Raw genomic sequence first — 17,819 nt, 5'->3', positions numbered from 1 at the left:
AGGCGGGCTTGTCTTCAAGTCTATTTACGTGATGGTGATACCATTTCATCTTTGATTGGCCTTTTTATGTTACTGAGAGAATGCTCCTTGCATTTGCTTTAGATTAGGGTTCTCGTGCTTCAGGAAACCATACCGGGAAAAGCCAGGGGCGGCGCCTTTGACTCCGGCAGCCACGTGGGCGCCTACGGCATGAGCCACGCAACCATCCAGGTTTTGCCTTTACGTCGGTCGCCCGTCCAACCCCAGCTTGCACCGCCGCGTCGGAGTTCGCGTTGGCCACCCAAGGGGGAGGAGCGCGCGCCATGGGAGGCGCTCCCACGGGGGAGAAGAGGGAGGGGAAGGCGGAGGATAGGGTGAAAGTGGTTAAGCTACCCACCCGGTACGAGTCCGGCACTGTCGTGGTTATGGAATGTGGACCGAAGGCCCAAGGAGGAGAAAGAGATGATGGTGACGGTGTGCTTGTCCATGTCAACGATGGCTCCGAGGACGCCGGTGTGCGGAGCCCCGGCATGACCCAGCAGGCGGACCGCTTCCGCTGCGTATGCAAGCTTCCGGACGCAGAGTCGCTGTCGGAGCATAGTGAATGTGTCGCCTTTTAATTCTATTATGTGGTTGCAGTGTATAATGCATGTAGGGGTGTATGGTACATGTAGGTTGGAACGTTTGTGGTTTACAGGACATTTCCATGTCTTGCGTAGTGGCAGTGGCACTGTCATAAAACTAGCAGTCACGTGGAGTTGGTTGGTTTGTTTGTATCAGAGTGTGTCGTACCATCCGATACGGACGATATGTACCGATCCGATAGATCCGATACGGACGATATGTACCGATCCGATAGGTTGTCGATACGTTTGTTACCGGTCCGAATGTATCGTACCGTATCGATACTGAGCCCAGATCGAAATACCAATACGGTACGATATTACGAATGTTGGTTTGTATCGCAAGAATTGCCACCTGTTTTCCTTTCATCTTGAACCGTATTATATATCACAATGTGTGTTATGTATTTAGTTATACTCTCACAACGAATTCAGACCTGGCAATAAAATCTAGATTCAGAAAAGCCTACCGCTCCTAATAAATACATTTGCACTATGAAGATAAAAGCTAATGTGAATTATTGCTCTTCTCAGCTAAGGCATGTACAGTTGAACAGTATCAAGCATCTTGGTACATTCTATTATTGGTTTTCTCTGAATCTTTCGTGTAAAATTAATGCCTGATGACAATTACAATGAAATATTCATCAATTAATGCCCCAGTGGGCATGACAGTGTGATGTGTGCAACTAATCCTTTAACATTCATATTGATTTTATCCAACATCATCTAAATGTATACAGGACCAGACCAGTCATCAGAGCATCTTCTCGAATTTGTCGAGCATTTTTACTCTTTGCATGGATCTGAGTAATAAAGCCAGGAAAACACCTGCATGTTCAGAAATGGGCACTGAATCAAAACAAATTTTATGAAGATAAACCTTCTTGAACGGTGAATTCACGAAATAAATAAGGCAGTGGAGCATATTAGGTAGTCAAGTTGAAGGCTTTTTTACTCAAAACTCATTCATCTGAGTAGGTAAGCTAACTCATTCATCTGCTACTGATGCTATGATAAATAAACATGGGGAGGTTGAGTGATGAGGCAGCTTCTTAGATATGATCTAGGCCTGGTTGGCAAAGACTGCTGAATACAGGGATGGTGGAGAAGGGTTGTCCAGAAGAGGAGTATAGGAACTGGATGGACAAGTGGGTAGGATCACTGAAGTGGACTGGTATAGCATGTTGGAATGGGAGAGAAAGAATTAGAGTTCAAACAAAGGAGGAAACAGCATCATACAACCACTACGGATATCATCGTGCATGTTTTTGTTCATGTATCCAGGTCTGCTAGCTGCATCAAATAGGCATGTGACTTGAAAAAAAGTCTAAGCTCCAAATGCAAGATAACTTGCATCCATGGAGATTCTAATATAGTTTAAAATGACATATTTCATATTTTGAATACAGGTTCAATTAAACAATATTATTTTATTAACAAGTTAATCAACCACTTACCAGCACCAATAAATGATCCATTTGCGAATGTTTGGTTTCCCTGACTGCTCAATGTGACGCCAACATTCAGCAAAGTTCCACTTAAAGCTGTATACATGGTAGCCATCTGCAACACTGAGGCTTTTCTTGCAGCTCTTTCAGACTGGAGGAATAACAATATCATGATTAACACACGAGTGTCACATGTAACAGCTAAAAGAATATATGAATGCAAGTTTGTAATTTAGTGGGAAAAAAGTGTTGAATCTCGTATTTTGATGATGAAACTACTTGATATATGTTTATGATTTAATATGCGTTTTGAGTGACGCAGGATGCTTTGATCAGGATGAGACAATTAAAGCAGGAAAATCATGTTGTGCCGGAGGAACATGTCAGAAGATTGGACGTCAGGCCGGTAGATCGGTCGACGTATCGACAGAAGGCTTCGGGCAGTGGACTCGGGCATCGGACCAAGAAGAGCGGTTATTGTGCCAAGGATATCGGAGTTGCGGAGTCAACTGGCCGATTGGGCAATAGGCCGCAGGAGAGGACGATGCGCCGAAGAATCAGACGAAGTGTCGAAGGACCAATGACATGCCGGACAACTTGGTTAATTGCTTAGGATTAATTGTCTCGATCGAAGTTTTGTTTTAATTGTGCAGGATTAACTATGATAACGATGAAGACATAAAGCGAAACAAAGTGTCGGAGTCAAGCGCGAAGGATTTGTTGCGAGTTCGAGAGTTCGACGGAAGTCCGAAGGTTCGTCGGGAATGCTACCGGAACTAGCCGAGAATGAGTTGGGAGCTTGCCGAAGGGTTTTTCGGAAGCTCGCCGGAAGGTTCGTTGGGAGTTCGCGGAGCTCGCCGAGAAAGAGCGGAGCTTGCCGAAGAAGCTCGTTGGAACTCGCTAAGAACAAATCGTGAAGTCTAGGAGCTTGCCGGGAGTCCGCAGAATGGTTTCCGAGAGTTCATCGGAAGACCGCCGGAAGTTTGCCGGAAGCTCGCCAGAAGAAGTCTTGACTTGCGGACTTTGTAATAGCTTAGAAAATGTCTTTAAAATCATAGTTAGCACATTAATTAGGGTTAGGATTAGGTGTTAATCCTATAACCCAAGTAGGGGCCAATTAGGCCCAAGTTCGGACTGGTTTGGGCCAAGTTTGGAGCCAAACCAAGTGAGCTGAAATAGTGAAAGAGGTGGCACCGCCCCAGCCAGGAGGTAGCACCGCCCAGGCTATGTCTCCCAGCGAGACTGGGAGGTGCAACCGCCCCAGCCAGGAGGTGGCACCGCCTGGGGCTCAGTCTTCGAGCAAGACTGGGCGGTGCAACCTCCCTGACAGAGAGGTGGCACCGCCTGAGTTCGGTCTTCGAGCTCTGCCAGGCGGTGCAACCTCTCCAGTCAAGAGGTGCAACCGCCTGATCCCGGAATTCCGGGATTTGATCGTTTTGAGCTCGAAATTTGAATTGGGTTGGGGCCTATAAATACCCCACCCATTCAGCACTGAAAAGATACAGAACTTACCCGAAATCTTGATCTTTTCAGTGGTTCTTAGAGCTCAAAACTGCTAGTTTTCCTCCTCCTTCTGTTCTTCAAGTTTGAGTTGTAAAGAGAGGAGAGAAAACATCTGTAAGGGTTGTCTCCTAAGCCCGTCAAAAGGAGTGAATCTGTAAGAGGGTAGTTGGCCTTCGCCTATTGAAGGAAGGCCTCTAGTTGACGTCGGTAACCTCATCGGTGGAGGAAGCCAAAAGTGGAGTAGGTCAAGACTGACCGAACCACTCTAAATCTCTGGTTTGCGTTTATTTTGAACACTTTATCATTACTGCAAACCTCCTACATAGCTACTGCTCTCTGCGCTTTTACGAACGAGTTCTGTGCAGTTTACGTTCACGTCTTAATTCCATTTACAAACTGCAAACTGCTCTCTGCGCTTTTACGAACGAATTCTGTGCAGTTTACGTTTACGTCTTGATTCCATCTACAAACTGCAAACTGTCTCTCTGCGCTTTTACGAATGAGTTCTGTGCAGTTTACGTTTACGTCTTGATTTCACTTACAACTGCAAACTGTCTTCTGCGCTTTTTTTTTACGGACAAGGTTCTGTGCAGTTTACGTTTACGTCTTGATTTCATTTACAACTGCAAACTGTCTTCTGCGCTTTTACGAACAAGGTTCTGTGCAGTTTACGTTTACGTCTTGATTTCATTTAGAACTGCAAACTGTCATCTGCGTTTAGACGCAAAATGCGTTTAGACGCAAACTGCGTTTAGACGTAAACTGCGCTTAGACGCAAACTGCGTTTAGACGTAAACTGCGCTTAGACGCAAACTGTGTTTAGACGCAAACTGCGCTTAGACGCAAACTGTGTTTAGACGCAAACTGTGTTTAGACGCAAACTGCGCTTAGACGCAATCTGTGCTTAGACGTAAACTGTGCTTAGACGCAAACTGGGTTTAGACGTAAACTGCGTTAAGAAGTAAAACTGCGCTTAATCTTAAGTAATCTTAAAATTGGCTTTTGTATCAAAATAGTTTTTATCGAACGAACACAGCTTTCGTTTTAAATCGCTGAAAGATTTCCGCTGCACTAATTCACCCCCCCCCTCTTAGTGCTCTCGATCCTAACAAAAAGAACATTGACATTACTATAAAAATGCCATTAAAAGCCACATCAGCAAAGTACCAAAGGTAGCAATCATAACATGTAAACTTCCTGGCATGCAAGTTAACGAGTAAACAAGCCACAGAGGTGATTTACATGCGTTCAAAGCAGAAGTAACAGTTAATTCTGTTAGTTCTTTTTCCACATCATTATTGTGAATTTGTGATTACTTTTAGAAGGAAATTAAGGTACAATGTGGCTACTGTTAACATTATGTTCCAGCAAATAGTTCCTTCTTTTGCCTACACACATTCAGATTCAAGAATATATAAAGACTACACAAGAATAGTCTAACAATCTGGTCCTTTTCAGTGAATCATGTTTTTGCCATTCTTCACAGAGCAGGGACATAAACTGGGTTAATCTGGGGAGGCAAATGTCACAAGTCTCCAGAATGCAAATGCCACAAGTTATTGCGCAAACAACTCTATGACCGCTGCCCATTGTTTCATGCTCATGTTTTGAGCTAAAAAAACATGCATTCCTAACATTCTCTGTTAAAATAGGATAAATTTCAACTCAATAATTTACTAGTACTGTATAATGATACCTCAAGTACTCTGACGCGAAGCTTTAAATCTCCCGACTCAAGTTGTTTCATGAACTCTTCTATTCTCTGTATTCTGTATGGCATTGATATTGTATAATCTCTAGCCTGCATTTAGTGAGATAAATTAGCCTGACTTCAGAAAATCCTGCATAGCTTTCACAACTGAACTACAGTAGGAACTGAAACATATGGTTAATGGTTCAAAATGGCATAATTCTTCAAAGGGACACCAGAACTAAACTAAATATGAAACTGTGGTAGTAAATCTAAATGATAACTTCTTTCAGAAAAACAAACCATTTGCATGGTTATCAGGATCAAAACAGAAGAAACTGAATATAGTAACAAAGAAATCCCATCACACCAACAAAATTCAGCAATATTCAATAAGATCATTCAAAATAAAGAACAACATGCTGAAATCCATACATCATTAGCTTGTTTTCTTATCTCCTGAACTAGCTGTGACCCACCACGTTGCTTCTGTTTTATGTCGAGTAATTCCTGAAGTTTCAAAACAATAATACAGCACAGGTATGAGAATAAGGTTTAACAGGTGTGAGCTTAGCACATAGAAAGGGAAGTTTAAACAAGAGAAAAAGAATATAAGTGAAGAAATGGTAAGATTCAAAAGGAAATTAAGTAAATTCAGGAATGATGAAGACAGCATTGAGCAAATAAGAGGGCAGGAAACATGCAAAATAAGAAAAAGTAAGGAACTAACGAAGCCAAGGTATAATAGTTCCTACAGAGATAAGTGCCCTGACTTCATAAAAAAATTCAAATGAGGAAGTTGATGTATATGGAGAGTGCCACAGAGATTCTTGTAAAGCTTGCGGCAAACTCTGGGTTGAGCTAAATCGATACTCAAGACTGTGAAATGTGAAAGTTGGTTATATTTCTACCTGAGCATATGGTGCAGCAATCTTCACAAAGGAAAAGTCTGGATCCAATGTATATCCTATACCTGCAAAAAATATGATTCAAGTAAGAAGATAAAAGAGTATACATGTCTGTCATCAAGGTATATCCAAAGTACTAGATGATTATAGAATACAGGCAAAATGAAGAAAAAGCAATAAGACATTTCTGAAAATCAAGATGATTAATGTTTCATTCCTTATTCAAACTTCAAACTTCCAATAAGGCATTTCAACAACCTGATGTATTATAAGCACAACCACACCATTAATTTTTCAGCTTGAAAAATAATAGCAAATGTAAAACCAATTAATATCAGCCTTCAACTAAAAGCAGCCACAAACTTAAGCAACATGAGTTACTACAGAAGAAAAAGCACTTGAATTTTCAGAAATATGTTTCCTGAAATTCTTAACCAAATGTTTGCTGAAAGATACTAACATCTTTGCTTGTTTAACACTGATAAGAATGTAGAGTGTAAGAGAATGATAAAAAGATGATAAGTAATTTTGTTTTCTATTTTGCATTAGAAGATCATTTTTTGGCAGATAATCATCTCATGTTATGAACCGGATCAAGTAAGCTCCTGTATCTGGTGTTTATTTCTTATTTCATCCCAAAAATTATCTCACCTTCATGTAACTCAGTTTGCAATTAATACAACTATATGACAAAGGAACAGTAAATCGATTTAAGATGTCACGATATCATAAGAATTATGAGAACGGCAGATGAAAAGCAATAGAGGCGATGAAAATTGTTGGTATGGGCCCAAATTTGCACCTTCAAGAGTTGAGAATGCTCTTAGGACAAAGGTAAATGTGGAAGGAAAGCGGAACGGCTGATCAGTTGCTATTGCAAACAAATCCTATAAAATCAATCAATATTACATTATTATCGCAGCAATAAATTTAAAACTTCTTAATAAGTTGCTTATCAAAGAATACACACCTCGCCGATTGCAGCCAAAGTCTGCTGCTGACTGGGTGTCTGGCTCAGAAGATTATCCAAGAAAAATTGTATAGATCTCCTTACCTAAGTAATCACGAAAATTACAAGCATTTAAATGCAATGTCAATAATTGAACTGCATAATAAGGAGTTGTTTAAGAATTTAATGCTTATAATAGAGGGAAAATATAGCAAGTTTTACTAACTGGTGACAAGTCTCCTGTTGGTTGGAGTGCTTCAAGGTCAATCAGACTTTTCATAACCTGTATAAAGATCTTGTTAGATGGAAGAACATTACTAAGTAAAAGACTAACAAATCAAAATCTGTTGATATTAGAAGCACTTATTTTATGAGATTAAGTTAAAAGTACTAGTCAATATCTGCAGATATTACAGTTAAATTTTATTGAAAATGTATATATGAAGTCTTTATTGAAGATTGCCACCCAAAATTATTTGCTTGGTGGACATTCAAACATGCAACCAAAGTTTTCAATTTCATACTGTACAGCCCGGTACGGTTGGTATGTACTAGTCCGCCAGTCTATCGGCATATGGACCACCCGCTACCGGGCGGTACCAGATTTTTGGTACCATATCGGGTGATACAAGGCTGTACCTTCAACCGTTACCAACCTGTATCAGGCGATACCAGTCGAAACCGACCATTACAGAGTTATATTGGTTTTCAAACGATCAATTTGATCGTTTGAGGCATCCTAAAGGTTTTTAAACCCGTTCCTGCCCCCCCCCCCCTTTCAATCTATTTCACTCTCACACTCTAACTCTCTCAAACTTATTTTTACTTACAACCTCTTTCTTATTCTCATATTTTCACTCTCCAAAACTCAAAAAAGCAATGATTAGTGGATTGTATCAAATTTAGGAGTCTAATTTTCACTCACACTGTTTCACCAATACATGCCTGAGGAGCCGCCTCGGACACATGTGATTCACGACGATCAACCTACAACCATCACCACATTGATGCACGAATGACATACGATGTATCAATACACTATATCGTGGGATCAATTTCAGGATTGAGTCCGACAAGCATATCATATTGATATACAGATATATAGGATCAAGGACTCCGATCCACCACTTGTGGAGGTCCGTCATTCATTTTGTTGGTAGAATAAGGTATATCTACATATGTGATTACTTAATTCATTTGAATCTTAAAGTTTAAGTTATATATAAAATAATCTAACAATTCAAATATTTTTTCTGTAGATAATTCAATATTAACGGAAGGACGATCCAAAACATATTGAAATTACGAACCATGCACAAGGCTACTCCTCAAAACCCGAAAAAGATATGTGGCATTATTCTTACCCAATTTACATTAGTTTTGCTAAAACTATAACCTAACCATTTTTTTTCAGGTATTTTTTGAGGGTTTTATGCCTATTTTAGGCATACCGCTTGATACATTGGTATGTACCGTACCGAGCAAGGCTCGGTACGTCACTACGGTATGAAATTAACATCCTTGCATGCAACTATGACCACGAATTTGTATCTACATTAATTCAGTTATCTGGAGAGTATATACTTATCATACCTATCAAACTCACAATTTTCCATATTCTCTCGAGCACAAACTTATAAATATCATTAAATTTTAAACTTGGTGGTAAAAAATGATCAGAAATGCATAATCCTTAGAACTTCTCATAAATGGTATCATTTCTTCTCCAATGTGATCTGTTATTTGACTTAAACTAATCAAGGGAAAACTGCAGGTGTACCACAGACAGGTCTTATCTCCTATACCCTTCAGCAGTTGAGATTATCTTGAAGAAGATACAAGAGCAGATGTGCCAGATTCCATCACCAAACCTGTAGAATTATATTGTAGCAGGCTAGCAGCATAAATGACTCCTTTGCTTTCTGATATACCCTTGCCAAACCTAAGTTATCTAAAGCTTTCCTATCTATCAACAGTGGGAAAAAAATTGACCTTATCCGAATTTTTTTGATCATTCTGTCCATGTTTGCAACTTAACCAATCACCTAACCAGATTCAAACCAAAGTTGAGTGAAACACCATATAATAGAAGCAGATTGCAGGGTAAGATTGAAGGTATCTTGGTTATATAGTGGTTTATATGGGGTACCATCTTGTAGAAGTAGGTTATGTGGGATAAAAAATTGTAACGTTGTAATGCAGATAAAATAGTGCACTGCCAAACAACTTTTAAAGTTTAAACTTTAAACAACAGTTTCTTATAAAAGGCAAATTTGACAACTCATTAAAGTTAAAATTGAGCATCTAAAGTTATTACATGGAATGGAACACAAAAAAGGAAATTGTGCCATGTGAGAACAAGACACGAAAACAGCCCCCATGATGACATTAGCATCTAAAGTTATTACATGGAATAGAACACAAAAAGGAAATTGTGCCGTGTGAGAACAAGACACGAAAACAGCCCACATGATGACATTGTGTATCATCATATAGCAAGCATAATATCATTGCCTTAAAGTAGCATATACCTTGTTTGCATCCTTTTCATAGACCGCATAAAACAATTCAAGCAATCTCTCTCTTGTAAAAGATTTTATTTCACCCATCATTCCAAAGTCATAGTAGATAAGTGACCCATCCTTGTCAATAGCAAGATTGCCAGGATGGGGGTCCGCATGAAAGAAGCCAGTCCTCAAAATCTTGAATCAGCAAAAGAGAGCAGCATGTTAACAGAAGAAATAACAGTATTTCAGTTCAATTGCACAATAGAATCATCTGGACTCGTAATTAACCATGTAAAATATAATTCCTATAAAATACCATGTCTCAGAATGCTTATGAACAATTATGACAAGTAAACAGTACAGGCATAGTTGTCAGTGTAAATCTGATTGGCTTTATCACTTGCTGCTCCAAGACCAGCAATCTATACTAGGAACCAGGACAGAGTTGACATCTAAGTGAATGTTTCAGGTAAAAAAAAAAGACATATCTGGCTATTAAGTTATCTCAGAAGAGCACAAGCATCATAACTAGGAAGAAGCCCAAATAAGGGTGGAATTTTTTTTCCTAAAGACCTTTAAGTAATCAATGTGTTAAAATAAAAGCTTGAGATACAAATACCATGCAGAAAACATGTGGAAGTGAAAAAAAAAAAAGACAGGTGATAAGTGTGATTCGCAGAATATACCAAAACCAAAATTTTCTACCTGAATCAAGTATGATTCTATTGCACGTGAAGCAGTCAGAGATCTGCTGTAGCCCAATGCATCTATTTGATCCAAGTTATTTATTTTTGTACCTACTCAAACAGAAACAGTAAAATAACATATTTAGGTTTAAAATAAAAATCAAAGCCACTCAAGCTTGACACCACAAATTGTCTGTTATATTATGGCATCCATGTTTACATCTCAAAAGTATGCTAGTAAGTGCATCCACACCTGCTTCTAATTGTCTGATATTTAAAAGAATCAGAGAACAAACTTACCCGGAACATACTCCAAAGTCAAGACTTTCATACTGGTATAATCCCAATGGATAAGCTACAATTTCAAAGACACATGTGCATTGAGGCAAGGACCCATAGAAAGGTTTGTCAGCTAAATGCAAAGGTTTAGCAGTCAACGAGACATACAGGCACTCTGACCCACTTTATGTTTCTAAAATCCCGACGAAATCTATCAGCATTCTTTCCTTCATTGATATAGTCAATTTCTTGGTACAAGATCCTGAAATTAAGGGATTGCAGACCTCAGGTGATCAAGGTAATCAAAACATAGTTGGAAATAAGTTAGTCTCACTCTAAGAAAAAACAGCAGTGGCAAATTCAAAAGCATTCCGAAGCTTAAAGGATGTGAAAGTTCGTCAAATAAAGTGACAAAACTATGCTTTAGGATTTAACAATATGAAATGAAAGTTATGTTTCATGCATGAACTTTTCTCTTTGACATACATATAACACCTGCCAAATCTCAAATAGGCAAAACCAGAATAACTCAAATCAAGAAGATGGTTACAGGACTTTAGCTGAACACCAAAGTCAGAACTCAAAAGACTAGCTATTCAAAACATGCATTATTCCCTTCATGAACTTCAAGCCAGCAAAATAGCAAGACAAACACAAACAAATTAAAATTAGGCATTAGTTGCATTACAAACTGCAGAAGGGTCGACTTGGTGGTGTGATGATCAGTGACCTTAGCTATTGCAGATATTCTAGCTAATGAACATCCTTTACAGAATTTAGAGTAAGGCATCCACTCAAAGTAACTATATTGATCTTTACACACATCTTTTTTAAGCATCAGTTGGGAGATGACAGCTTCTTCTTGTTCTCATTGTTGTCCTAGCAAATGAATATAAACAAGCTCAAAACAACAAGCAAGAATAAGCATGTATGTGTGTTTATATATATATATATATATATATATATATATATATATATATATATATATATATATATATTAATTTATATATATATATAAACGAGGCGACGTCACCCCGCCTGGGAGAAGAGAGAGGCGACGTCACCGAATTATATATATATATATATATATATATATATATATATATGGAACAGAATCCTCTAGATATATAAAAAGATGCCTTTGTACCGATTAATGTTTCACTGTATAGTTTCAGGTCTAGTGGGTCCATGCTAGGAGCAAAGATGGGGAAAAAAAAGCAAAATAATGATTTGTCCCTATTTTTTTCATTCCCTAAGATTCGATAGTAACCATGTCTAAGGAGGTTAATGGCATATCTCAATGTCCTACCACTAGTAGGACAATATCCCTACTATACAACACAAAGCAAAAAAGAACCCAAAATATCAGTATGAATTGGATTGAAGCCAACGAATGGATATACTATTGTTAAATGTAAGACAAATGAGAACCAGTGAATTTAATTACTTACTTTGAGCATTCATCATATATACCGACCCAATCTCTTGTAGGACCTCCAAATGTCTCACTTCTTTGAAAATATTCAGCAACCAGCTTCAGATTTCCTGACAACAAACAGTATATTTAAGTGATTAAAATTGCAGTCAATATATTCCAAACTAAACTACACGATACATCATGGTACTAGGGTGCTTCTATGCAACACATTACTTCATATTGGATCAACATGCACTAAAAACATGAAATAGCTCGCACACTAAAAAACCAGTCTTCCTTTTAGTAACTCTTTTCTGAGAATGAGCAAGATTTCTGTTAAATCCATAAAAGTCAAAGTCAAACTATAGTGTAAGTTTTCTCACCACAAGATATAATTATAGTATATGTCAAAGTAAAATCAAAATTAATTACCAAAGATAACTTGCCTCAACTCAAAGCCAAATGCATTCAGTTTATATTCTTTAATTAGTAGGCAAAGAAAAAAAAAAGACGAAGTGCTTATTCTCAGAACATTGATGCCAAAAAAGGATTTGATTGTCTACAATCTACATATTAACTTTATGTAAAAATAATAAACAATAATTATGGAAAACAATAATTAACTTTCTATCATTTGCCTTTCTGACTTCGTCTATTTGAAAAGGCACTTAAGCATCCATCCCATTTTATTACCAAAATGTCCCATAACTGAACCTGTTTTAACTTTCAAGAAACTTCATAATGACCTCGCAAATGCACAGATATTTACAATATTTATATGACAATGATTTTAAAAAAACTCAAAATGATGAACTAATGCTCATAATCAACAACTAATGCTTGTAACTAGGACAGAGGGCCCAAGTAATCTCTTTTGAGCTAATGTTCTGTGATGATACTTAAAATTAATTGTGATGGTCACAAAGATAGAGCTAGAGTTGTCTGGTGCCAGAAGAAATAAATCCTACAGATAAAGCACTATAACAACGGGTAGGACAGTTGCCTACTGCAAATAATGAATATATGACAGAAGGATAGACAGACATTATAAAATATAAAAGTAGTCCATAAGAACAATTACCTTCAAACACACTAGTATAATCAAGTACCTAGTTACATTATCATTACAACAGGCAGTAATTTAGATCGCTTACTTAAATCAATGTCAAAAAGCTTCTTTAACCCTGGCCTTTGAATCTTTACAGCAACTCGCTCACCACTATGAAGGATAGCTCGATGTACCTAAAGAAAATAAAGGAAGTCAAATCAGATATATAAAGGATCCAAGTGTGGTGCTTGCTTCAAACATATACAAAATATAACACATCAATGATCGATATCAATAGCCTTGATAACCAGCGAGAAGACCGTACATAGTGAAATAATATGATGACAATAATATAAGATCAGTCTATACAGGTTTCAATTTGGTGACATTTAAAGTTGCAACATTTTCAACTTTGGATAAATTGCATAAGTAAAATAGAATATGTTTGAACAAGCAACCATGCTTTACATGGACACACTATATAGATATATATCCTAACAGCTATCAGAAAAGCTAGAAAAGGATAGAACCATCTACTGCACAGAAATGCCATGTGTCTGCCAATTAGTTCTGCATAGAAGTTGAAGGTATTTTAATCAAGTTAATATGACATAGATGAACCAAGGCACTGAGTACACAAAACGAAAAGGAACAAAAAGCACAAAGAGAGAAACAACATTCTGAAACACGATTCTTGTTAATGTACTAACTATTCTTGTTCACAGTTTTGAACAGCTAGTATGCCTACATGCAAAAAGAATAATTAATACTAATTAAAGCAAACACCTGACCAAGACTATTAGCAGCTATTGGCCTGTCTTCAAATTCCTTGAACAATACTTCAATGGGACAACCCAACTCACTCTTAATGAATGCTTTTGCTTTTTCAGGTGAAAATGCAGGTACTTTATCCTGCATAAACACACAAATCTTCAAGGTCTGGATGTAGGAGAAATAAATCTGCATGAACTATAAAGATTCCTTCACATTAAAAAATGGTACCGCTGCATATCACAAAATAAATAACCTTCAAAAAGCAATTAGTATGAAAAGCATTGTCTTTGAACCATCAAGCAAGAAGACTCACTTGCAAATAGTTTTCAGAAAGAATTGAATTAAATTACTTGCCAAAAGAAGGAAGAGGAGAAAAAAACAGTAAACTCACACAAATAAAAAAACGGAAGTCAAATTAAGCACTCACACAAATAAAAAAACAGAAGTCAAACTAAGCACATTTGGTGTATATGTAGAACATACATATACAACTTCACAAACCATGCAAAAACCAACTGGTATACGGTGATGCAAAGCCATAAAAGCGAACAAGCATATTTAGAAAAGATTCATCAAAGATAAAGGAAGAGACCATCCATTCAGTACCTGCAGCTTGGCAAGTTCATCTACGAACTCCCTCGGGAACAAATCTGATCTTGTTGAAGATAACTGTCCTAGTTTGATAAAAGTTGGTCCAAGTTGAAGTACATGTTCTCTCAACCATGAAGCAGTTTTCTTCCTTCTGATTTTCTACACAGTAGAAAGCATCACTCATAAATACATATTTATATATATGCAGAAACTAGAACTTTCAAATACAAGCAACCAAATCATAACCACAAGCAAAAAGAAACCATGCAACCTTGGCATTAAAATATTATTAAACAATTAAGAGAACATCCTTGAAGGACCTTTAGAAAGCAACATTTGACATGTTAAAGGAGGGATATAATAATCTTTCAGTCAATAGAATAAAAATTATATTGAATTTGATTCTTCTTTTTTTATCAGAACAATATGACTTGGGAATATTGCTTCAATTTAAATTGATCTATGCAATTGATAGACAGATATGCAAAGCAGGACTGAACTTGAAAAGAATTTTGAGACTTTCAGACTGCATCACTTTCATTTAGTCTTTATATGAGCATCTATTTGAGTTCAATAGTTCTCACCTGCTTGTCCTCTGTGAATCCGTCAACATATGCCCATTTTGCATTGTCAAAGAGGACCCTCAAGCGTAAAGAAAGCACAAAGGACCAGATGTCTACAGTCCTTTGCCAGGAATTGTAATTTTCTTTGGCCCAACTGAAACCTTCATCTGAAGGTAAGACTTTTAACTCATCTGTGAAGGGGATTTCTTTAGGTTCCATCTTCTTTGTAGTTTTAACCAGACCTGATGTGTTTCCCCTCTTAATCAGACTAGCACCACGAGCTGCAGTCTCAGAACCATTCACCGACAATGATTTTTTATGGGAAGATTCCCTATGTGTCACCAAATCCTTCGTTGGAATCATTTTAGTAGCCCTTCCATTGGTGCCATACCTATCAGATTCAATCTGCCGCACCTCTGCTAGGATCCACGGAAGTCTCTTTGTTGGTAAGGATTCATTTACTGCTTTTCCATACTTTGCAAGTTTCAAATTGGATAATGATCCTGAAAAACTGAAATATTCTGGTGCTTGCCGCTGATCTGTGGGTTCCAAGTGTCGATGATAGCAACTATTTAAAGCCAGTACAGTTGCCATCAAAGAACAAAATTGTTCAAGGGCCCTGCACGGAGGTCAAGACTAAACTCGATAAATATGGTGTGAACTTTTATAGTTAACATTTCTACAAAAAGTCAATTTCAAAGTTAATGTCTAACAGAACGGAAAACAACCAAGAGCATGCAAAGAAGTCATAATGGTTAAAATAAAAACAGAAGACAAATCGCTGTTCCCAACTATTGGATTAATTGCATGGATCCTTTCCCCTTGTTGAGCTATATTTGAGGTAGTATCTTCTTTTTAGTGATTCTGAAAGAATCATATTTGTAACTGCATTCTGAGAACCTGTGATTGATTTCTAAATGAAGAGCTTAATTCCCATAGCTAATCAATCACAAAAGTAACTTGCAGGCCATGCCTTTCTCTTCCCCTTTCTTTTCTTTTTTTCTCTTTTTTAATCACCAAATAAAAAGATTATGCCAAGTCGAAATGAGGTCAACGCCTTCTATGCGGCACAGGGCAATCAAGCTAGTTATAGCAACTAAATGAAAAGAAAAAAAATCATCCAACAGCCAGAAATAAGCTTCGTGCAGCATCGATGCAACCAGTGACATAGGCGAGGAAAAATGAGCTTTAACAAACATATATAGCTGACACTCAAACCCCGATCCTTCCCTGCCGAGCAACCTGCATGCCAAGTACAATCGCGCCAACCAAAAGAAAAACACGATCTATCCCTTCCGAAACCATCCATCCCCCATCCGAAACCCTCGTGCCCCACTCATCGATAATCATAAAAACTCACATCGAGAATCAAAGAAACAAGCCAGGAAGAATAACAGAATCAGAGGGAGAGAGACCCTCAAAGACCAATCACCTGCAAATCCAGAGGGTCAAATCGGCCGATTCTCGCCCCCAAAGACCGGAGAAAAAGCAAATTAAGACTCCGGGACCCGCGAGACTCGTGCGCAAGGAGAAGAGTGACGAGAGGATGGAATTGAATATGTAGCATGAGAGGCTCGAGAAGCGTGAGAGACTCGACCAGGGGTGGGCTAAAGGACAAAAGGAACAGAAATAAGAGGAAGGTGAAGTTGAGGTCGAACGATCACCGCGCGGCCGCTTGGTTGCTTCGACCGCGCGCCTCTACTCGCTCCAGGAAAAATGAGCAATACGTTTGGCATATAAACTTCTCGTGCAGATATTTGTATTCCCGAGTCCGAGTTTGTGCTCATCATAAGTTTCTTTTGTATTTTTCTTTAAAATAGATCAATTTTTAATCAAAAGAAATGGGCTAAATTAAGAGAGATATGACTAAGATTCCTATGAAATATGACTGATACGAACAAACAGCACTCGATTTGTCTAATAGAGAAAGATGTGAACAAAAATTTTCTAAGAAATCAAATAATTGAAGTGATTTCCTTCGCAAAATTAACAATAATCCAAATAATTGTACCTAATCAAATGTCAATATGTAGCTAAATAGTTGCGCTCCACCACCCAATTTTGAAGAGAAATATAGTCTATAACAAGGTTTGCTATATCGAATCGTACCGCCCGATATGGACGGTACGTACCGATCCGACAGGCCAACGGTACGCGGACCGCCTGCTATCGGTCCGATTGTAACAGTGCACTATAGCACTGTAACAGTATAGTTTAATGTTGCAGTGCACTGTTATAGTAGCAGTACAGTGCTACAGTGCTCGGTGCATCTGGGTATACCGCTCGGTACACCGTATCGCACCGGTATTGAGCCCAAGTCAAAACACCGATACGATACGGTATTGCGAACCTTGATCCATAATATATAGATATAAAGATGTATGGAAGATATTTAACTGAATGAATTACGATTAGTTATATGTTCTCGTGTGTTTTCGAGGTGAACGTGAATAATCAAACAGTATGTTGATTGGTTTTTCCCAATATAATATTTGACAGTGGACTATTATCCATCCAATTTTGTCATTCTTCGGTAATATATATTTGTTTATATTTAAATTTTTTTTTTATAAAAAAGTAGAGAATATAAATAAAAAAAATTAATATAAATAAGCATTTTATGTATCAAATAGAATGCCCACTGCATGCTTTGGTAATATTCCAATCAATACATAATCATTGGTAATAGGGTAATACACCACTATCACATAGTGTTAGTCACAAAAATATTATTTTGATTGTGGTGTACTCAAGAATTCATACTGTTCGAAATCTCATTTAGATATTGATTAGCTTAATTGATATAATTTGTATAAAAAATATCAAACTAATATTTTAAATAATAAAAATG

At 37.7% G+C, this 17,819-nt stretch overlaps 1 protein-coding gene across 1 annotated transcript; it reads right to left on the bottom strand.

The window, feature by feature from the left end:
• Positions 1-1,098: 1,098 nt before the first annotated feature.
• LOC135609753 (protein ACTIVITY OF BC1 COMPLEX KINASE 7, chloroplastic-like) lies at positions 1,099-16,663 on the bottom strand. Its single transcript, XM_065103344.1, has 18 exons — positions 16,401-16,663; positions 14,990-15,587; positions 14,421-14,564; positions 13,827-13,952; positions 13,147-13,234; positions 12,027-12,120; positions 10,744-10,837; positions 10,597-10,651; positions 10,316-10,407; positions 9,635-9,805; positions 7,330-7,386; positions 7,125-7,208; positions 6,957-7,041; positions 6,158-6,219; positions 5,682-5,756; positions 5,253-5,357; positions 2,063-2,204; positions 1,099-1,433 (listed from the first exon to the last, which is right to left on the bottom strand). The coding sequence occupies exons 2-18, from the start codon at positions 15,560-15,562 to the stop codon at positions 1,360-1,362; spliced, it is 2,121 nt and encodes a 706-aa protein (XP_064959416.1). The 5' UTR covers positions 15,563-15,587; positions 16,401-16,663; the 3' UTR covers positions 1,099-1,359.
• Positions 16,664-17,819: the final 1,156 nt, after the last annotated feature.

Source organism: Musa acuminata, chromosome BXJ2-4 (genome assembly GCF_036884655.1).
Source record: "Musa acuminata AAA Group cultivar baxijiao chromosome BXJ2-4, Cavendish_Baxijiao_AAA, whole genome shotgun sequence".
Classification (NCBI taxonomy): domain Eukaryota; kingdom Viridiplantae; phylum Streptophyta; class Magnoliopsida; order Zingiberales; family Musaceae; genus Musa; species Musa acuminata.
This window is presented reverse-complemented; position numbering and strand designations above follow the sequence as displayed.

What these genes read in the sequence shown, in the direction of transcription:
- LOC135609753 (XM_065103344.1), bottom strand. Translation starts at nt 15,562, where the DNA reads ATGGCAACTGTACTGGCTTTAAATAGTTGCTATCATCGACACTTGGAA. An exon ending in AGCATTCTCAACTCTTGAAG is followed by an intron (nt 6,220 to 6,956) that starts GTGCAAATTTGG and finishes TATTTTTTGCAG; the next exon opens with GTATAGGATATACATTGGAT. An exon ending in TTGCTGCACCATATGCTCAG is followed by an intron (nt 5,757 to 6,157) that starts GTAGAAATATAA and finishes TTGAAACTTCAG; the next exon opens with GAATTACTCGACATAAAACA.